The 23128-nt window shown below is 41.5% G+C and overlaps 1 protein-coding gene across 2 annotated transcripts in view; it reads left to right on the forward strand.

Annotated features, from left to right (window-relative positions):
• The window catches only part of herc1 (HECT and RLD domain containing E3 ubiquitin protein ligase family member 1), an 84546-nt gene that overhangs the window by 21998 nt on the left and 39420 nt on the right, over window positions 1-23128 (forward strand). For both annotated transcript variants that reach the window (XM_086106272.1, XM_086106273.1), the window contains exons 10-34: window positions 232-403; window positions 617-751; window positions 1042-1207; window positions 1612-1737; window positions 2018-2239; window positions 2486-2638; window positions 3886-4018; window positions 5270-5461; window positions 7745-7969; window positions 8128-8301; window positions 10009-10123; window positions 10207-10327; window positions 10514-10685; window positions 14633-14975; window positions 15842-15962; window positions 16567-16618; window positions 17749-18020; window positions 19492-19707; window positions 19852-19972; window positions 20320-20557; window positions 20641-20813; window positions 21616-21771; window positions 21850-21956; window positions 22278-22388; window positions 22471-22641. In XM_086106272.1, coding sequence (XP_085962398.1) covers window positions 232-403; window positions 617-751; window positions 1042-1207; window positions 1612-1737; window positions 2018-2239; window positions 2486-2638; window positions 3886-4018; window positions 5270-5461; window positions 7745-7969; window positions 8128-8301; window positions 10009-10123; window positions 10207-10327; window positions 10514-10685; window positions 14633-14975; window positions 15842-15962; window positions 16567-16618; window positions 17749-18020; window positions 19492-19707; window positions 19852-19972; window positions 20320-20557; window positions 20641-20813; window positions 21616-21771; window positions 21850-21956; window positions 22278-22388; window positions 22471-22641 — 4187 coding nt within the window. The remainder of the gene's footprint in view (window positions 1-231; window positions 404-616; window positions 752-1041; window positions 1208-1611; window positions 1738-2017; window positions 2240-2485; window positions 2639-3885; window positions 4019-5269; window positions 5462-7744; window positions 7970-8127; window positions 8302-10008; window positions 10124-10206; window positions 10328-10513; window positions 10686-14632; window positions 14976-15841; window positions 15963-16566; window positions 16619-17748; window positions 18021-19491; window positions 19708-19851; window positions 19973-20319; window positions 20558-20640; window positions 20814-21615; window positions 21772-21849; window positions 21957-22277; window positions 22389-22470; window positions 22642-23128) is intronic.

Genomic DNA, 23128 nt, shown 5'->3' on the forward strand with positions numbered 1-23128 from the left:
AGAACCTGCAGACACTCTTGTTTGATAAATGTTGTTCGTCACTGTATTTGTTTGAATTTCCCCAGTCTGTGTGAAAGATGAGACAGTATTTATGCAAGACCAAAGACCACTTTAAGATAATGCTCCCTTTTGATTGCACTTAAATTATATGAAATTAATTCACTTGTAGTACAGAACCTTCGCTGGAAATTAAACTTTGTTTCCGCTCTTCGTCCCAACTAACATGCATAGACAATGAAGTCTATGCATGGGGAAACAACTCCATGGGCCAGTGTGGGCAGGGAAACTCCACAGGACCAATCACAAAGCCGAAAAAAATAGTCGGCTTGGATGGGGTGACCGTACAGCAGATTTCCGCAGGGACTTCCCATAGTCTGGCCTGGACAGCTCTTCCCAGAGACAGGTCAGCTATCGATTTATGGATTGACTTTGACGTTATAAGTGCTCATGGCACAATATCTCGGGTCTATATTTTAATTGAATTTTATAGCATATCCTGAAGCTTCTGACCTGTCAGTATGTGGTTTCTTGGACTTGGCCCTCATTTGAGCTTCATTTTCATGTGCTGACTGTCTCCACTTGACATTCAGAAGAAAAAATGTGTTTTGCACTTTAGGCAAGTGGTAGCCTGGCACAGACCCTATTGTGTTGACCTCGAGGAAAGCACCTTCTCCCACTTACGCTCCTTTCTTGACCGCTATTGCGATGGTATCAACAGTGAAGTTCCTCCTCTCCCCTTCCCTTCATCTAGGTAAATATGACTAACTTCACGAAGCAATAGAGTGATGACAATAATACTCTTGGAGGAAGGCTACCTTTCTGGACTTTGTTTCTGCCTGAGGTTTCCTCCTGCCTTACACATGCTCTTTAGCAAAATAAGGAGCATGGCTAGAACATGCTCTGTTTTACAGTTATATTGAGTGTACTGGGATGTGCGTCTATATAGTGTAAAAGAAAATGAACGGAAAGGGAAAATGACAAATTGGGGGAACAGATTTTGAGTAGTATGCCCCCTCCGCTACAAAATGTATGCATTTTCAGGGAGCATCATGACTTCCTTAAGATGTGCCTTCGGCTTTTATCCAATCATCTGGCTCTGGCACTTGCCGGGGGAGTAGCTACAAGTATCCTGGGACGGCAAGCTAGGCCACTGAGGAATCTGCTCTTCAGGTTAATGGATTCTTCTGTTCCAGATGAGATTCAGGAGGTAATACATGGCATGTATGTATGTATGTACTAATGTATCTCAAAAGTGAAATATCTATTTGTAAATGTCACGCTGTATATCAATAAGTTTTCAAAATCTTTTTTTATAACAGTTCACAGAATTAAAATATTTTTATTTAAAATTGCTGAACTTTTCAGGTATTTATTGCTTTGACTTCAAAATGAGTTATTTCTGCATATTTTGAAACACCATCATTGTGCTTATTTTTAACACCAGATAAAATAAATTAATTTTAAAATATTGCTCCATTTAGCCATCTACACCTTGAAATGAGCGGTCGGAGGTATACTTAGTCACTTTTGCTATCTATCCAGTGCAACAGGTTTTAATCTGGAATCTGTTATGATATCGGAAAACTCTTTATTTGTGTTTTTCCTTATCAGGCGGTGATTGAGACACTTTCAGTGGGAGCAACCATGCTGCTGCCTCCACTGAGAGAGAGGATGGAGCTTCTTCATTCCTTGCTGCCTCAGGGCCCGGACAGATGGGAGAGTCTGTCCAAAGGACAGGTAACCTATGCAGCCTAATGCGCAGATGGTTTATAACAAGTTTATGAGGATTTAAAAATAGGATTGGATTGTACACGAGGATTGTGTCTGTGTTTCCTATTCCGTAGTGTGTCTCAACACGAAAGATGACATTTGTATCATTATGCATAATATGGAAGACGGTATGAAAAGAAAGCAATGAGATGCTCAAGGATCCTGACTATCCTTATTAATTTATAATAGTTTCTTGAAAATATTAACACCGGTCATAGGTCTTAACAAAGTCTGTCTATTGCCACAGAGAATGCAGCTTGACATCATCCTGACCAGTCTCCAGGACCACACACATGTTGCCTCACTCCTGGGTTATAGCTCTCCTGCTGATGGTCCTGAGGCGCTAAACTGTGGCCTGGGATTCACAGCATCCCCAGACCCAAACCACAGTGCCACAGCAGGCCACCCTGATACCCATCTAGCAGAGATCCTCATGAAGACACTACTGAGGAATCTTGGTTTTTATACCGTGAGTACAGTAGCTGATGGTGTATGTTGCATAACTGGATTACTGTAATTTGAATATAAGAAATACAACACGGATAGATAAGACATTGTTCACCAAACAAGAATAGATGTCTGGTAGCTGTTAAGCCAACAAAAAACAAAAAAATTCTCACATTTATTTAATTGAATTATGGTAAAGGGTGTCTTTTTTTTTTTTTTTACCTGAACCAAGCACAAGTCCCTTTTGTGATTATGGTTGATTTTACAGGATCAGGCTTTTGGTGAGCTGGAGAAAAACAGTGACAAGTTGCAGCAGGGCCTGTCCTCCTCTGACAGCAGCCAACCAGCTCACCTCCACCAGCTCCTTTGCTCCTTGCAGAAGCAACTATTGGCCTTCTGCCATGTCAACCATGTAACCGAGGTACAATACAGTCTGATGTTGTGGATTATTAATGCAACGTGCATACCTTATTTCATTGCATTACAATGAAATCAACCAGTAATATGAAATGTTTAAACACCTGCACATGTACATTACACTCATTAGTGGCAACTACAGGTAAGCTAACCAGGTGTGATTGGTTGAGGTGTTCTCCAATACTTAGGTGGTGGGTTATTCCATGCCAAATCCCCCAGTGGGTTTAAGTGAGCAGATTTTAATGAGACATGACTGTACTTATTGATAGCGATGGCACAACACTAAATCTCAAATTTTAGGTCAAGGCCAGCCTGTATGGAACACTTGAGCGCTGGTCACGCTGGAGCCGCCATAGAAGGCTGACAACAAAAGGATGACAACAGGCACCATATATGACAGTGTCAGCATAATTAAGTAGTTTTTAGCGTCCTTAATTTGTGATTGAGCATTATTTCAGGTCGTTCTTGAAGTTTGTAGCAATAGTTTGCATTGGCAAATGGCCCCATACGAAATTTGAATGATGAGTCAAGTCAGCTGTCACGCCACGACATGCTACTGGGTACAACTTCAAAATAAAAGTGCTTCTGGGTATTGGCTCATAAAATGTTTTATCTCGAGTTTGAATATTTATTTTAAATATTGCTTTAGAGTTGAGGGGACTTTGCCTGGTGGCACGTTACTGTATTTGAGGTGCCTTTCAATGTTGGCTAAAATCTAGGCCTAATTTGCAGTATTAAACCGGAACAAGTGGTGTAATTTTTTTTCCCAATGTCATGCTGATAATGAAAGGACCGATAATTATCGACATCCCTTTATATATCTGTATATGTATTAGGTCTGCCACAATCGATTATTTTGCTATCTGAAAAACTGTTCGACACCAACAAGAGGCTGCTGTTATTAATAACACTTTTAGGGATTTATGACTTCTTAAAGCCACGGTCTACCCTCAACATGGTAATCGGCCCAAGCCTAGTCTTAATGTGATTGGCTGAATAAGTTAGGATATGTGCCACTGATAACAATGTGGTGAGAGACATTGAGGCCGAGCCTGTGTTTGGATGTCAATGATTAATCGTTGTCAACTTTACTATGATCTTATTAGCACCGACTACACCAATTCTGAAGTTGTTCAATACCTGCTCTACACAGGTTGTGGCTTTTTGGGACGTGAACAAATTTAAATAGTGCTCCTGACAGCAGGTGCTATAAATACATCACTAACTCGATATGCATTTTGTTTTCTCTAGAACTCCAGCAGTGTTGCTCTGCTCCATAAGCATTTGCAACTCCTTCTACCTCACGCCACAGATATCTTCTCCCGTTCAGCCACCTTGATTAAAGAGAGTTCCTGGAATGGCAGCGTACGCGAGAAGCTACAAGGTGTGTAATCAATCCCTTTTACAAGATTAGAGGTTAAGTCAAGAAAAAAAAAGTTCTTGACAATATGTTCTAATATACCCCATTAATTTAAACACAGCATTCTGATTAATATTGTGTTTGTACAATATGAATTAAGCAGCAAAATCCATGCTTCTTTTTTATTTAATTTTTTTAAATTAATTAAAAAAAATCCAACTACTACTTCGCTAATTTCTGACTTGCTGTCAACTGAAATGACATCACACTCCCTCAGGCAGGGGCGCCACACTAATTTTTGTTGCGGGCCACTTTGTAGTTATGGCTTACGTCAATGGGCCTTTATGACAGTGAAACAAAATAAATGTTTAATCAGCTCATCGTATTATTACATGTATACACAAATTGATGCCTTGCTATTATTGAAATCAGAAGTCAAGAAGAATAGGAAGATTCAAAAGGGTAACCAAAAAAAATCACTGATAAATCTCAATGTTGTTATTTATTGCACATGACAATTCCAAATTTTTGTTCCAAATTGGCAAGGATCACGACCAAGTTGTACACACATGATTTTCTTTTGCGGGCCTGATATGGCAGGCCAGATCTCATTGCCAGGCTTTGAGTTTGACACCTGAGGCCAAAGTAATGACTGATCATGGCTCACGTGTTTTTAGGGTTTGGTCATGTGACATTTGCAAGCTGAGCCCACGGTGATGTCATTTTCAGTTGAGAGCAAGGGACAAAATGGCTGTCCTCAGACATGGATTAAAACAGGTGGATGTTGCTGCTTAATTCATATTCCACAAATGTAATTTTCATCAGAATGCTGTGTTTAGACTAGTGGAGGCAGGTAGAACATATTTGTTCACAAAACTTGACTTGATTTCCCCTTTAAAGTATGTTGGCATTGCTTCCTCCTTTTTTTTTGTTTGTCCATTCACCATGAAATACTTATACTACCTTTATATCAAGGTGTTTATATTTGTTTATTGAATTGCTTCTGTTGTGTTTTGTCTGTCTTTGTCAGTAAAGTATGTGTATGTTTTTCTTGAAACCGTATGACATTGGCAAAGTAAGTTCATTTTAGTTTCACAAACTCCTAAATCTCAAGAGTTGTCCTCCTAAACTTTATTTCTACTTTTTTAGCCCTTCATTTTTTATTTCTGAAAATTCCATCACTAAGATTTTTATGAAATGAGATCATGATTTTATGACCTCCAGAAATAATCTATGGATGTTCATGGTTTCAACACACATCTCTGTCATTTCCAGAAGTGATCTTTGTGTCAGCGGCAGGCAGTATGCTGTGTCAGATCACCAACTCACTGCTGCTTCTTCCTGTGGCTGTGGCGAGGCCTTTGCTAAGCTACCTCCTTGACTTGTTCCCTCCACTGGACCGGCTAAACAGGCTATTGCCTGCTGCCTTCCCTCTGGAGGACCAGGAGCTACAGTGGCCTCTTCATGGTACGAAATTTAACCAATTAATTATTTCATAGTTTCAAATTTAGATTATTTTATGGATGTTACGCTTAAAGCTAGGGATGTACGAACTCACTTGTATTCTTTGGCATTTGATTCAGCATGACCCAAATTATGATCTTAGTTATACTGTTTGGTGCTCTCTACCGTCTTTGTTACTGATTTGTTGCTTTGCTGTTGTATATGTTAGTTGCTCCATGTACAGCACTTTGTGTGCAGCGATGGCTGTTTGAAAGTGCTCTATAAATACAGTTGAGTTGAGTAATTATGGGACCAATGATTACGAATGGATGACACTACACTGTGTTCTACTATACTTGTTGGAATACAAACGGCAAGGGCTTGAAGTGTAGCTATGGTGAGGGATATATTTAATCTCCTCAGCCTCCAGAGGAGGCTCAGTCTGGAAGTTGAAGCTCAGATTCAGGAGGAGCAGTGTAATTCTTGTCCTGTCCGCAGAACAGTGGACCAGCTTAACACATTGGCTCGACGCTGCATGGGAGTTCGCTCAACCATTCTACATGTGCTTTGTGAACTTGGACAAGGCCGTGTACACTGGGGGATCTTGTGGAGGGTGCTCCAGGAGTATGGGGTGTCAGACATCCTAGTAAAGGCAGTTCAAACCCTCTGCGACCGGTGTCAGTTTAGTGCACTTAGCCAGCAGTAATTCAGATTAATTTCCGGTTAGTGTTGGACTTCACCAGCGCTGCCCTTTCTCAGTACAGTAATTCTGTTCAGACCTTTTATGGACAGAATTTCTCGGCGCAGCCAAGGTGTTGAGGGTGTCCGGTTTGGTGGTCCCTGTATTACATCTCTACTTTTTGCAGAAGATGTCACTGTAGGCGGCCCGGTAGTCGACTGGTTAACACGTCGGCCTCACAGTGCAGAGGTGCATGGTTCGGTTCCGGCTCCGGCCTTCCTGTGTGGAGTTTCCATGTTCTCCCCGTGCCTGCGTGGGTTTTCTCTGGGTACTCCGGTTTCCTCCCACATCACAAAAACATCCATGGCAGGTTAATGGAACACTCTAAATTGTCCCTAGGTGTGAGCACGAATCGTTGTTCGTCTGTGTGCCCTGCGATTGGCTGGCAACCGGTTCGGGCTGTACTCCGCCTACTGCCTGAAGACAGCTGGGATAGGATCTGGCACGCCCCGTGACCCTTGTGAGGAAAAGGGGATCAGAAAATGGATGGATGGATGTCGTACTGTTGGCTTCAAGCCTCAAGCTTCAACTCTGTCTGGAGCGGTTGGTAGCCGAGTGTGAAGTAGTTGGGATGAAAATCAAGTGGCGGAGTTTAAGTATCTTGGGGTCTTATTCACAAGTGAGAGGAGGATGGAGCATCTGATCGACAGGAGGATGGATGCAATGTTTGCAGTGATGTGAACTCTGTATCAGTCTGTCGTGGTGAAGAGGGAGCTGAGCCGGTTGATCTACGTTCCTACCTCACCATTGGTCACAAGCTGTGGATCGTGACCAAAAGAAGATGATTCCGTAAACAGGCAGCCAAATTGATTTTCTGCAGGGTGTTCGGACTCTCCCTTAGAGATAAGGTCAGAACTGCGGTCATCTAGCAAGGGCACAGAATTGACCCGCTTCTTTGCATTGAGAGGAGCGAGGGGAGGTGGTTTGGGCATATTGTCAGGATGCCACCTGTACACCTCTCTGGTGAGGTATTCCAGTCATGTCCCGCTGGGAGGAGGGCACGACGATCACAGAGGACATGCTGGAGAGACTGTCTCCCAGCAGGCTTGGGAACACCTCTGGAGGATCAGGACAAAGTTGCTTGGGAGAGGGAAGTCTGGGCTTTCCTGCTGCCCACATGACTCCGCCTCAGATAAGCGGAAGAGGATCGATAGATAAATGGATGAAATCTACGATGAAATCTACATCACTACATAGAAAAAACAGTTTACATGAAAATGAAACATTTGAAGGAGCAGTCGAGAGTAGAATAAGTATGGTTCATTATTCTTCTTTTAACAAGAAATATTTACTTACACATTTAAATAAATCATTCAGAAATACTTTACAGAATAATTTTTACACTTACGTTTATATCGCAGTACTGTCAAGACAAGACTGTCCAGGATTCTGTCGTCCTTGCATGCTGTCCCGCCGTACATGTTAACAAAAGCGAGTGCAATATTAAAGCCCAAAAGTTGTTGTTGTCTTCACCAGCAAAGGATAAGCATCAATGTTGAATGTTGACATTACGACATTTTTGAGTAATGTTTCTATTTAGCACAATATTGCCTCCTCCAACTTCCTAGGTATGTCAGACTTCGCAGAGCCAGGTTCCGGAATGTCTCTTCCGCAGCCAGCGCTGTCCTGGGTGTGGCTTGTTGACTTGGAGAGGACAGTAGCCTTGCTGGTAGGTCGTTGTCTTGGTGGGATGCTGCAGGGCGCCCCTGCCTCTCTGGAGGAGCAGGATACTGGTTACTGGCTCAAAACCCCTCTGTTCAGCAATGGCTTGGAGATGGACATCCCACACCTGGGTAAAGAGATATCTATATTTGATTATCTACATTTACGTAAACACTCTTCCTTGTCATCATCTTGTTTCTCTTCACCCAGTTGCTACATTTTGTATTTTGTTTGCATATGTCTGTTAATGTGATGATTTTTTTTTCTCCCAATCACTTTGTTCATTAAGATGCTTCTATTAGCTCGTTTCTGGAGGCTGCACTGTCGGATAATGAAGAACAGAAGCCTTTCGACTGCACAGTGCATCCTAATTTAAGTATTCTGGTAGATTTGGCTTTAGGCTCCTCCAAAGAACCTGCAAACAGTCTCTGGATCACCATGCAAGACTATGCCATCAGCAAAGGTCAGTCTTAAACCAGACATATTGTGTCACATTCCTAAAGTAATGGCTAGAGCTGAGTGATATGATGATGTGCATTGTGAAGATGATAGTTTTATCGTGTCACTTTTTCCTATTGTCATTTGTTATTTAATGCAAACAGTGAACAATAAGAATGACAGAAAGCTTGTATGGTGGTCAAAATGTTTCACTTGTCATGGTTGTTCCACACAGCAGCTGTTAGTTAGGTGGCAGACTGAACTATAACCCATGGGAGTAAATCATGACACACAGCCATCATACATTATAATCTTACGGTGCAATTGTCCCTAGGTGAGATTTATTGTGAACGCGAATGGTTGTTTGTCTATGCGTGTCCTGCAATTGGCTGGCAACCGGTTCCGGGTCTACCCCACCTACTGCCTCAAGACAGCTGGAATAGGCTCCAGGACGCCTGCGACCCTCGTGAGGGTCAGCGGTTCAGATAATTAATAGATGGATGTTATATTTATTATAGATCTAATTTATTAATATAATACCGTATTGGCCCGAATATACGACAGTGTTTTTTGCATTGAAATAAGACTGATAAAGTGGGGGTCGTCTTAAATTCGGGGTCTAGAAATTATACCCATTCACAACGCTAGATGGCGCTAGATATCATTGAGGCGAATGCTGAACTTGACTCCCCATTCCAAAGTGAACCCCTGTCATGCAGAATAAAAATAAAAATAGCAGTAGCATGAAGAAGAAAAATAAGAAATAGCGGTAAGAAAGAAAAGAGAAGAAAATAATGGAAGAGATAACAGAAAATGGAGAAACGTAGCGACAATCTGGAGAAAAGTGGGTCGAAGATGGGCCAGGTTAACCGGCAGTTGAGGAGAAGTTATGATGTAATTTACATTTCAAAAACCAGAAGCCATTCATTTACGAATGTGATTGCACTTTAGTTTACATATTTAAATGTTCAGATATTAAGATTTGAATGAGGCAGAATAACATGATTTTTCTCTCAAATATATTGTTATAATCATTTGTTTCAGATGTACTGTAATTATTTTCTGTATAAAAATTAATTTGGTGTTCAAAGTCTTTTTCTCAAACTTGAGTCTTGAGAAAGAGGGGGTCGTCTTATAATCAGGGCTGTCTTATATTTGGGCCAATACGGTAAATGTTGCGTTAAGTGAGCTTGGAGGATCTAGACTTTCAGGGTTCTTAGCAATATTATAAATTTGTCTTCCTCTCCTCCATTCCACCTTATGGAATTGAACTTGTAGTCATAGTAGACAGTTTTTCTAACCTTGCTCATGTAACTGTCAACGAAAAAATGACATGCAGTTGAACAAGGCTTGCTAAAGAAATGCATCTTCAATGTCGGTTTGTGGGTCGTTAAATTACTTTAAATTAATACAAACAATATTCTATAATATGGTTGTACTTTGGCTGGCGGCATGGGCTTTGGGAGTTGGAAGAGTTGTCGTGTTTTTGCCATTTCAAAGGTGACATAGGTTCGTGTCTGAGAGTATCGTGATTTTGGTTTCAACACATGCATCGTGGCAGGCGTAAAATTTGTTAGCCCTGTCCATTATTCAGTCACCAAAGTTTTGCTCTCAATTTCAAAAAGATAAAGTGTAGGTGACCCAAGATGTAATGAATTAGGCTGTAAATTCAAGGAAATGTCCCGAAAAGACATATGATAGTGTGCTCTGTCTGTTGTGCATTATTTCGCAGATTGGGACACCGCCTCTCTTAGTAATGAATCCCTATTAGATACTGTTTCCAGGTTTGTTTTAGCAGCCTTATTGAAGCACACTGGGTTGCACAAACAAGCACACGGAGAGGGAAGGTAATAAACCAAATTGTTTTGAAAACAAGCCCAAATTAAATATACTTTGAATCGTCAATTCTCACATTTTGCCTTTCCTATAGAGACCAGCCATCTAAGTCCTTGGCAGAGATCTATCGCAGTGTTTATATGGTACGAAATCGCCTGCTCGCATGTAAGAATATGGACTTCATTCAGACACGATCGTCATCTCGGGAGAGGAGAGTAAGTGTCCATTCCACAGACAGACAGAGATAGTTTGTGTATATTTCAGGAAATAATAATTTAATTGAAAGTAGATGTTTCATAATTGTCCGACATCCTAATGCTTACTCTAATTAATATTTTCTTTCCTAAGTTCTTGTATTGAAACACTGAAAACTATCATGTTACACTGTCCGTCTTGGTAAGATTTCAGACAATCAGGACTCTTTAGACATGGATCCACAAGAACATTCATTTACCCGTACCATTGACGAGGAGGCTGAATTGGAAGAGAGAGCTGACCGTGAGAGAGAAGAGGGCCATCAGGAGCAAGATGATGAAGAGGAAGACCGGGAACATGAAGTCATGACAGCTGGAAGTAAGTGCATCACACATTTGTGACGATATGAACATGCAGTCCAAAATAATGAATTTATTAGCTTGTGATATGTCAACCATGTGATATGAAGTAAGAGATGCTAATTGCCACATCACACATGCACGCTTCGAGTACAGCCTGAGCCGTGCCAGGCCTTATCTGCTGTCTCTAATCGGCCCTTGAATCTTCATGAAGTCACAAAAAACTCGGGGTGCTCCAATCCTAATTTTCTGGCCAATCACCGATCCCCAATCTTTAAAAAGCTTGACCTACCGATCCAGATATTTGCCAATCCAGATTATTATTTTTTTTTGAACAACATACACCTTCTGAGTTCCAAACTTCAATTATTGTAAAACATTGAACACCTGTGATACAATACAAACATTTTGTCTTAACTGCACATGAAGTAGTTCTCTAAAGAAAACTGAAAAGACTGTCATCTGACTGTAGAAGTGGTCAGTCGCTGAATTTTATTCCACACCTCTTTGAGGAAGATGAGATCAATGGACAAGACGAGTTTATTTGAAGAGATCATCCGATCACCCAAAAAACTAAGGAAATTGCTGCAGATTCCAAACCAATCTGATCGATTGGTGAACCCTTAAATACAAACAGCATTGCTTTCATTCGTACGTCTGCAGGCAGTTCAAGTGAACAAAAGCAATTAACAAGAGTGGCATTAGTGGTCTTCATGCTGATGACATTGCTGCACGTTTGAGGGAGGAGGGCCACTGAGATGTTTCCTGATAATCATCTGTGAGCTCCAAATAGTAAGGAGTTCGTGTTGGTGGTCATAATGTCAATTTTTGGTATAGAAATATATAAAAACTTTAGTGTTTTTTTTTGCCACTATTTCTCCACAAAGCTGGTTTATCTCCCCATTTCCTCCAAATAGCCAGAAACATGCATGACAGTTTAAGTAAACCAAATGATAAGGGGACAGGTTGACTTCAAAGCTTGGGATTGCCTTGCAAAAGTTCTTTTCACAGTCTCCCTGTGCTCGAAACTATTCACTGACAGCCATTTTACAGCATTTTGGCACTTTCAAGACCTACAGGATATTCTGTTCAATGACAATAAATCTACCAAATGAATAAATTCACTCCTTTCACCAGCAAAAAATGTTTGATTCTGCCTTTTTCCGTTCTTTGATAATCAGCAGTAGAAAACTGGAAGGTTGCACAAAATGCGACCATTTCTCCCAGTGGACTCAAACTGTGCTGATCTTCTATTGATGTGGCATCGATGCCATCAGTAAAGTTGTTTCCAAGTTTGAAATGTATCGTGGAGCAGCATCACATGCAACCCCACCCATCCCCGTTGACAAAAAAACATAATTGACAAGTATACTTGTCAATGCCAGAAAATGCGTCATCAGTGTTTGAATCGGCTACGGTTTGGAGTGTAGTCATAAACATCATACCAAGCCTTTGGAGTACACCAAAGGATGCGCCATACTGTATATGTAGGCCATTTAGGGAAGCGGAAGACCAGGACTGCTTCATTCTCTACATCTGCCCCCTGGTTTACACCCACTCTTAGATCATTGAAATCAAAAAACCGCCAACTTGAGCGACTCTATAAGAAAACCGGTCTCACCATCCATAAGGACATGTACACTACCCATATCACTAAATACAAGGACCAAATTGCACAAACCAAATCCAGCTACTACTCCGGCCTCATCCTCTCCAACGAAGGAAATTCAAGAACTCTCTTCTCCGTCATGAACAAAATCCTCCGGCCACCAAACTCTCTCCCCCTCCACCTGTACTCCACAGCAACCTGCAACTCCATAATGGAGTTCAATCACAAAATCCTTAAGATCCATCACCAACTCCATCAAAACCTGCCTGCCCCCCCCCCCCCATCTGAACCTTCTTCTCCTTGTCATTTCTTCTCCAGTTTTGTTCCACCAACGACTGCTGAATTATCCAACCTCATACTCAAATCCAAGCCCACCACTTGCCAGCTTGATCCCCTCCCTTCATCCCTTGTTAAATCCTGCCTTCCTTCTGTGCTTCCTCTCATATCTGCTATTATCCACTCCTCACTCTCTTCTGGTTTTGTCCCATCACTCCTCAAAACCGCTGCTATCACCCCCACACTGAAAAAACATGGCTCTGACCCCAACAACTTCGATAACCTCCGCCCCATCTCCAACCTTCCATTTATCTCGAAAATCCTTGAAAAAACTGTTGCTGCTCAACTCCACTCCCACCTGTCCCTTCACTCTCTCTATGAACCCTTTCAGTCCGGTTTCCGCCCCCGCCACAGCACAGAGACTGCCCTAATCCGTATTGTAAATGATCTCCTCATAGCATCTGATTCCGGTTTAGTCTCCATCCTCATCCTCCTAGACTTGAGCGCTGCCTTTGACACAATCTCTCACCCTATCCTCCTCAATAGACTCTCCTCCATTGGTCTCTCCCACACTCCCCTCAGTTGGTTCCACTCCTACCTCACTGGCCGCACTCAGTTTGTCCAGCTCAAATCCTTCACCTCAAAGCCCTCCCCAGTCACCACAGGTGTACCACAGGGATCTGTCCTAGGTCCCCTTCTCTTCATCATCTACCTCCTGCCTCTTGGCCATATCCTCCGCAAATTTAATATCCACTTTCACTGCTTTGCTGATGACACCCAGCTCTACCTCTCCTGCAAGCCAAACTCCATACTCCCACCCCCCCTCCCTCACCTCTTGCCTCTCCGAACTCAAAACATGGTTCACAACAAACTTTCTTAAATTAAATGCTAATAAAACTGAAGTCCTCCTTCTTGGCACCAAATCCACTTTATCCAAAGTAAACAGTTTTTCCTTCAACATTGACAGCTCCCTAGTGTCCCCCTCCCCCCAGGTTAAGAGTCTGGGTGTCATCCTGGATAGCATGCTCACCTTCCACTCACATATCAACACCGCACTGCTTATTTCCACCTCCGCAATATTACCAGACTTCGCCCTTCCCTCACCCCCCGCACCACTGCTATTCTTGTCCACAGTCTTGTCACATCCCGCCTTGATTACTGCAACGCTCTCCTCTTCGGCCTACCTCAAAAGTCCCTTCATAAAATCCAGCTGGTTCAAAACGCCTCTGCTCGCATCATCACAAAAACATCTTCCCAGCAGCACATCACCCCCGTTCTCCAACAGCTCCATTGGCTCCCTGTTCAACATCGCATCAATTACAAACTGCTTCTATATACATATATGGCCATCCACAACCTGGCCCCTCCTTACCTATCCGACCTTCTCCAGGTGCATATCCCCTCTCGCTCCCTCAGATCCTCGTCCTCCCTCCGCCTGTCAGTGCCCCCTGCCCGACTGAGCACCATGGGAGCCAGAGCCTTCAGTCACGCTGCTCCAAAGCTCTGGAACAACCTACCTCCGGACCTCCAAAACTGCACACCTCTTTCCACTTTCAAGTCCCGTCTAAAAACACACCTGTTCAGGATTGCCTACAACACATAGCTCTTCCATTTCCTATGTTTTTATGATTTTATGTCCTGTTTTTATATAATATCTCGTTTACTAATTTTTACATTGTATTTTCTTATTGTCTGTACAGTGTCCTTGGGTGGCATGAAAGGCGCTTTTAAATAAAATGCATTATTATTATTATTATTTGTGTATTACAGTCCCCTCCAAAAGTATTGGATAGATGGATGCTTAGAGCTACTGTATGTCATGCAGCCATAACTTAACACAAGTATGTGATTATCATATTATATAATCCTTTTTATGTTGCTGTGGTCTTACGGTGATGAAAAGTCCTACATATCTGGGTTTAGATAACCACCTTCCTTGTTACAAACCATTGGACTGAAACGTTCATGCATTTGCACATGTTTTTATCCTGACCGAGTGTCCGATTAAATAGCTAGAACATGTCTGTTGGTTTTCCTGTAACCTAGTTTTATGTCTTTTTTATGTGTTTTGTTTCACACAGAAATCTTTCAGTGTTTTCTCTCCGCACGAGATGTAGCACGTAGTCGGGACAGAGAGAGGGCTGCCAGCGTTGGCCTTGGCTCCAGTTTGGTTTCCAGGAGCGGAGGAACAGTAACCAATGGAGGAGGAGAGGAGGATACGATTCCGTCTCAAGAGGGAAGAAGGGGCAGTACGATTCTCCCTGAAGGCCAGGACTTGTACACAGCAGCTTGTAACTCTGTGATTCACCGCTGTGCCCTGCTCATATTGGGGGTTAGTCCTGTATTGGATGAACTGACCAAGCAGAACCAAGAAGAGGGGCAAACCGCTGCTGGAACACAAGACTGTCTAGGCTTCATGACCAGGTTAGATTCAGTCAGTAGGACGGGCGGAATAATGAACAGTTGAAAAGAAGTGTCACTGACAAAACAATTACAAAGCAATTTACCACCGATTGAGGCTCAAACCTCCTTTGTAAATCAAGCAAGTGTAGTGAGCAGTAAATCGTTGAGACCAGGCAATCTAATGAAAATAATGTAGGTGGACGAAAATATGTTTTACATTGTCGTAACACACACACAGATGTATGAAATGCAAACATCAAACTGCGATACATGCTAAGTGCATACAAGTGTGTAGTGCCTGAGAAGCGATGACTGATATTAGCAGTGCACAACATATGTTTAAGGATGAGGGTAAACAAATTCACAATATGACTTTCGACCCCTGTTACAGAGATCAGAACTCAAGTCCTGATTGGACATCCAAAAATGTACAGCACTCTCAGAGAAGCTCCAAATGTCTTTTTTTTCTTCAATTCCAACATTTCAACACACTGTCTTCATCAGACTAGTCGGCATTTGAATTATTTCTGATTTTAAGGAGCATGGTTCCTGTGAAGGAATCGGACAAATAACATAACATTAAACAAAGCGCAAAGAAACAAGCCACAACATACAGTACATTAGTTTAATGCACAATTGTCTTAAATTTATCTTGTATAATAGATAATGTTGTGATGTCTTATAGACATTTACTAATCTGCATGTACTAATTGAACCGGAACCACTTTGTAACAATCCATGATCGTCCAATATCATTTGAACTAAAACCAACCCAACACCTTCAGCCACTTCCTACTAGTACTTTCCCCAAACCAGTCAAATGTGTTAAAAGGCACCGTTGTTTTCTTGAAAAAGTATGTATGGTCGAGCTGTTTTTGTATTTGCAGGAGCGAGAGTCTGAGTGCAGAGAGCCGTTCAGTTCAAAGCAGTCCTAGCTACAGGCTGATGAAATCAAGGAGCGAGTCTGACCTATCCCAGCCTGAATCTGATGAAGAGGGATATAATCTGGTACATCATACTTATACCCCATACATGGATAATGTCCATGATAATGTTGCTGTTTTTACACTTAATCTGTTTGTGTGAAAATGAAAGTATTTTTATCTTCGAAGCATTTCAAGTATCTTTACATTTAGCACCGCATTCTCACCTGGTTCACATGCGTGCAATCATCCAATAAACTGTCAATTATTTTATGTATTAATCAATGAATCAGATTTAAAACATGTTTTAATTTCCACCGCTCTAGTAAAAAACAAGGACTTTATTTTAAATTGATAGTGCTTAAAACAGACTACAAACAGACTAATTATAATTCAGTTACTGGTTTGGTTTTCACATGTCAGAAAGTGGGCAAAAACGGTGATCATTGTTTTCCAAATTAAAAGCAGATGTTTGCAAATATTTTCTTTTGACTCAACACAAAGATAATCAGTCTGCTTTCATGGAGGAATACAGAAATCGGAGAGTTTTTACTGCCGAGAGGCTGAAATTCTGAGGAAAGTGCTCTCAACCATGAATCGACTGTCAAAATATGTTGTTGATTAATTTGATAATTGATTTATTGGCGATTAGTCGTTGCACCCCTTCATTCAATGTCTTTTTTTTCCAGAGCGGAAGGAGAAATGTTGATCTGGACTTGGCCTTCTCTCACAAAAAGAAAGGTAAAACAAATCTCATGCACAGCAAAGTTCTGATCATAAACGAACGAAATAATGAAAACTAAAATTAAAAACAAAAACAAAATTTCATTACCTAAATAAAATAGAAATTACTGTTTTTTGAAAAACGCTAACTAAAATGATGTCTGCTCACAAAAGTATCGAGAACGAACGATAATTGTAGTGAAAATACCGTTTGTTTTGTAAAGTTTTGTGGTCATTTAAAATATAAAAGATTGCGCTGCCGGTTTTACGACACTTGTTTTACGGCACCACGGTGTCTGAAGTGGCATAAGGCGTTGACAATGAGGTCTGATGGGTATAAAACAATAACAAAACAAAAGAGCATAACGGCGAAAGTTGGGAGAAAATGGCAAAGCCCCATTTGGGATTATTTTGATTATGATTGCATCTTGGACAAAAGCAAATGCATTGTCACGGACACAGGTGTGATTTGCGGCTTATTGCTTACGGGAAAAAAAACCACAAATCGAAAAGTACATCTGAGAAAAGTACTCACAAGAATGTCCACAGAGAACACCCGGACAAGCAAGTGTCTCTGCAACCATCCCCTGAGAGCGAGAGAAAATCCCAGTTAGGCAAAGAAACCGCTGTAACTGTAATTATTTATCAGCCTGCAACACACATGATGCGAATTGAAGTTTGCAGTGTTAAAACTGCTTGCAAGATTCGAACATAGTCTCATGTCACTCATTTTTCCTGCCTAGTCCCTGACTAAAGTCACACCTTTCCCTAACAAAACATGGCCATTCATAATGCGATTATTTGTGTAGTCATCATGACAAATAGTCACAGATAACACATATTTAGCTTAAAAAAATAACAGAGCATGCAAGACTGAGCTACCATTGACATTGTAAACAAGCCAATGTTAGCTATGGTTGTACATTGGTAGCATGACTTATTCCTAACGTATTATTATTCTACCCCCAAATGTTATTGGTTTAATTTTTTTGAATCTATAGTCAATTAAAGAACAAAAAGAGATGACGAGCTTACCCGTCGAGCAAAAGTGTTGCTAATTCCGGATTGCTTCTGAATTCTCTCACCTTTTTGAGGTACCTTCACTCTACTTCTGTTTACTCCTGTTTCTCCTCTCTCCATTCCCCCAGGTCTACTTCATAACTCTCCAGACTCATTGGCTGAGTCTTGGTTTCGTGCAAAACTAAGCCGTCAGCGTAGCTACAGCTCCGCATACTCGTATGAAGAATCAGACCTGGACCTAAACCGCTCTCTTGGGATTCATGCTCTTATTGACAATATGATCAGCTTCATCCATGGTGACGTAAGCCTCACTCCAGCCTTCAAAGAACCAGAAGAAAGCATGTCAACCAGTCCACAGGCCACTATCCTTGCCATGGAACAGCAACAAAGCAGGGCAGAGGTGAGAGATTGATACAGTATATTTGTGCACTGCTATACCATCCTACGTTACACAACAAACAAATCCAATTCCGGTGAAGTTGGGACGGTGTGTTGCAAATCATTTTCAACCTATATTTCATTGAATACACGACAAGGACAAGGTATTGAATGTTCAAATTGATGAACTTTATTGTTTTTAGCAAATAATCATTAGCTTTGAATTTTATGGCTGCAACACGTTCCCAAAAAGCTGGAACAGGTGGGTAAAAAAAAAGACTAAGAAACTACAAGATTCTGTTTGGAACTTCCCTCAGGTGAACAAGATAACTGCGAACAGTGATTGGGTGTCATGATTGGGTGTGAAAGGAGCTTCCCTGAATTGCTCAGTCATTGACAAGCAAATATGGGGCGAGGTTCGCCTCTTTATGAACAAGTGCATGAGAAAAAAGACATTTTGAAAACAATGTTCGTCAATGTACAATTGCAAGAAATGTGGGGATTTCATGATCTACGTTCCATAACATAATCAAAAGGTTCAGAGAATATGGAGAAATCACTGCATGTAAGCGGCAAGGCCGAAAACCAGCAAAGTTCAAATACCAGCATCTGTGATGGTATGGGGCTGTGTTACTGCCAAAAGGCATGGGTACCTAAGCCGCACATCTGCGGAGACACCATTAATACTGCAAGGTACATAGAGGTTTTGGAACATAGGCTGCCATCCAAGCAATGTCATTTTCATGGATGCTCCTGCTAATTTCAGCAAGACAATGCCAAACCACATTCTGCACGTGGTACACCAGCATGGGTTCATAATAAAAGAGTGGGGGGACTAGACTGACCTGCCTGCAGTCCAGACCTGTATCCCATTGAAAATGTCTGTCGACAACACAGACCCCGGACTGTTGAACAGCTGAAGGTGCACATCAAATAATAATGGGAAAGAATTCCGCTTATAAAGCTTCAACAATTTGTGTCCTCAGTTCCCAAAGGTTTATTGAATGTTGTTTAAAAAGGTGATGTAACACAGTGGTAAACATGACCCAGATTTTTGGAGCATTTTGCAGCCATAAAATTCTATTTGTTTCCACCATTAATGTGAACTAAAACCTCAACTCAATTTAAAAAAAATGGAGGGGACGTTACTGATATAATGCAGTGGCACAAGTGTGTGCACTGTCTTATAACTGGAGATGTGTTCTGAACACTGTTCCCTCTAAGCTACGCGCGTGAGCAATTGCGCACTGTTCTCACCCTCTCAGCGCACATGGTGATGCTGGTGCGCATTACACACATATCTACACTCATTCCAGCATATCCACCTCAGTTCAATCTACAAACGGGCCACCATATCATTCCCACTCGCCTGACAGTTTCAGTCGTGCAACATGATGCTGTACAATTGTTAGTTGAGAAAGAAATGGGATATGCATATATCCATGTCATCCCATCAGTGTCTTCTTTTCTAATGTCATATTTTGTGTCTGCAGCTGAGATTGGAAGCTCTCCATCAAATTGTGGTATTGATTGCTGGTATGGAGGAGAAGGGCTGTCTGCCAGGGAACACAGATCGCCCATGCAGTGCTTTCCAGTCCTCTTCCCTACTCACCTCTGTCAGGTTGCAGTTCCTGGCTGGTTGTTTTGGCCTGGGGACTATCGGCAACGGAGGGCTGAAGCGAGAGAGTGTGCAGCTGCATCATTATCAGGTATGAGGTCTGACAGTGATTGCAGAAAGGTGGTTTGGTTATGGGGAGCTACGTTGTCTAACATGATAAAAACTGTATTTAGCTGGATTCTGAGTTGAAAGCAGTTATATATCTTAATACACCTTGCCCTTGCATTCTTTTCAGGATGGTGTTAAAACAGCTAAGAGAAGCCTCCAGTTGGAAATTCAGACAGCTGTACATAAGATTTACCAACAACTATCTGTAACACTGGAGCGGGCGTTGCAGGCAAAAAAACATCACATAGGTAAGATCTAAAGCAGGGATGGGCAAATGGCGGCTCGCGGGCATGCCCCCACACGCTGTGTGGCTGCTTGATTCATTACTTTTGGGGGGGGGGGGGGGTATTACATGTAAGTCCTTGTTTTTTTTTTGTTTTGGTTTGTATTTTTAGTAGGGTGGAGTTAGGGTCTTTCAATTTTGTTTTTATTTGTTTCTATGCTGGCCTGTCAAATTATTACTGTACGTAATACCGATACCTAGTGCAAATACGCTTTGGAGATCGCTATGAATTTGCACGTATACCAAAACGATCAAAGCTTCTGTCAGCACCCAGCCTGAAATGTTCAACTCTTTTGGTTTTCTTCAACTCAGAAGCGCAGCAGCGTCTTCTGCTGGTCACCGTATTTGCACTAAGTGTGCGCTACCAGCCAGTAGATGTCTCCCTGGCCATTTCTAGCGGGCTGCTCAGTGTGCTGTCCCAGCTATGTGGCACAGACACCATGCTGGGACAGCCCCTCCAACTGTTGCACAAACCAGGAGTATCCCAGCTCAGCACTGCTCTGAAGGTGGCCTCTACACGGTTGCTGCAGATACTGGCCATCAGCACTGGGTAATTTGTGGTGTAAAGAAAGAACACTACACTGTACTGTATAATTGGATATTTGATTTTCAACAATATGGTTGATTTTACAGGACATATGCAGACAAATTGAGTCCAAAGGTTGTCCAGTCATTGCTGGACCTCCTCTGCAGTCAACTGAAGAACCTTCTATCTCAGGCAGGAGTTAGTGTCCTATCTTCTGGAAAAGACCATGAAGAATCCAAACAAGAGGATTCTTCCGACTCTGAGAAGAAAGACTTCAGAGGTGACCAAATATTAACAGTTGAAACCAGAGGTTTACACCATTTAAAAATACATCCTTCCTGTTTTACGTCACTTAATAATAACAATATTATTCCTATTTGCTAAATGTGAGAATAATGAGAAAATAATTTTTAAGACAAATTACCATTACTTTTTCAATGATTACCGGTAGTATGCTTTTAAACAATTTGAGAAACGATGATGTCATGTCTTTGGAACCATCTGATAATTGACAATTGTTTGAGTTTATTAAATACACACTTGTGGATGTATTAGAAGGCACACCTGAAAGACAGGGCTTCTTTGTGTAACATCATGGAAAAGTCAAAACAAATCAGCCAAGATATCAGGATGACAATCGTGGACTTACCACTTGGTTCATCCTTGGGTTCAATTACCGCATGCCTGAAGATGCCACATTCATCTAGATGCCACATTCTGTATCCCAGAGGAAAATGGGCTTTGTTCTGAAATGTGCAAATCACCCCATATATGTCATATGTATGCCAAGGAATTTCTATAGCTTGACAGTTCCACCAAATACTAAACGTTTATAACCTTCTACATTTGACAAAATTAATACAAAATGAAAAATAAAAAAATCCTCTTTATTCTGCCATTTAGCAAATCCAAACAATTTTGGTAATCGGGTTAGACAGTGAGGGGGAAAAACAAAAGCAAGTGTCTTCTTAGGTAATGTATTTACATTTCAGGTTTCACCTGTGGGATTATGTTTCAAAACCCAACTATAATAATTTAGAAGGTTTGGCTAAATGATTAGGGTACATTTTGTTGTTTTTCAGCTTTACTACGCAAGCAACACACTGCTGAGCTGCATTTGGGAGACTTTTTAGTATTCCTAAGGAGAGTAGTGTCCTCCAAAGCCATCCAGTCTAAGATGGCCTCCCCAAAATGGACTGAAGTGCTGCTGAATATTGCCGCGCAGAAATGCTGCTCTGGTAAGCAGGCCATCTGTTCTTCAATGGTTTGGGGATGGCCTATGACACAAATAAAACGCAACTGACTTTCAATTCTAGGGGTCCCTCTGGTGGGGAACCTAAGAACTCGGCTTTTAGCGCTACATGTTTTGGAAGCTGTTTTACCTGCATGTGAGGCCAATATGGAGGATGAACAAATGACACAGGTATGAATACAAGCCCGTATATTTTTGAATGATAACAGAAAACATAGAATGATTATGGCAATATTTTTAGCTTCAGCACGTATATAGTATTTCATCTTACTCATTCCTACAAACAGCACTGGCTTTAGCTCACACTTCTTGACAACGGTGATTGTTGTTTGTTTTTATCTGAATGTTGATTTAAGTTTCAATTTTAGAGCTACACTCCTCTTAAGCAGAGATGGATGAAGATTTTGTATGCTGTCAATGTTAAATGTTCAATGTTAAAAACACACACACACGCACTCGGGCACACAACTGACTTGATAATAAATCTTCCAGGTTGTTGAGCGACTTTTCTCCCTGTTGTCTGACTGCATGTGGGAAGCTCCTATTGCTCAAGCTAGGCACGCCATCCAGATTAAAGAAAAATTACATGAACTGAAATTACAGGTTGGGAAAAAAAGCACAGTTATCTCCATAAAGTGGGTCAATATTGAATTATTTGTGGCACTGACATACCTTTAATTGATAGGGAGAGGCCGAGGAAGAAGAGGAGAACCTTCCCATCCAAGAAGTGTCCTTTGACCCAGAGAAAGCTCAATGTTGTGTGGTGGAAAATGGACAAGGGCTGACACATGGCAGTGGTGGCAAAGGTTATGGCTTGGCCTCCACTGGAATCTCTTCTGGTTGCTACCAGTGGAAGGTACGATGCTATGATTTCTCTTAATATGAAGTGCATCGACAATGTATGACACCACCACCCAATATATACTGTGTAACATACCTGCAACCTGTTTCTGTAATGACTACTGCACCAGTATGACGAAACGAAATTATATTTGTAATGCTCAACTATATAACTATTATGGTAATCTATGACTTGTTAAATGAAGAAAAAGATTCCCAAGTATTGTTACTCTGGGCATTCCTGGATCCCACTTCAAATATTTGACTTCAGAAGGCGATGAGGGTTTGTCAGAAGTGCAAGAAATTACATGTTGTATTCGAGCAATGATAGCGGCATTTGTGACTAAAACCCGTTTACCCTTAGCAGTACAAATGTGGGTGTTTGTTGCTGTGTGCAAAAAGGTTCGCAGAAATGCAGAGGGGGTCGTCAATCCGTCATCATTATTTTGTTTATTCAGTTTGGGGTGAGCAGTCTACATACTTTGTACATTTAACAAAATAAA

This window comes from Hippocampus guttulatus, chromosome 3 (genome assembly GCF_054856545.1).
Source record: "Hippocampus guttulatus isolate MCC_2025c chromosome 3, RoL_Hgut_1.0, whole genome shotgun sequence".
In the NCBI taxonomy this organism is placed as follows: Eukaryota; Metazoa; Chordata; class Actinopteri; order Syngnathiformes; family Syngnathidae; genus Hippocampus; species Hippocampus guttulatus.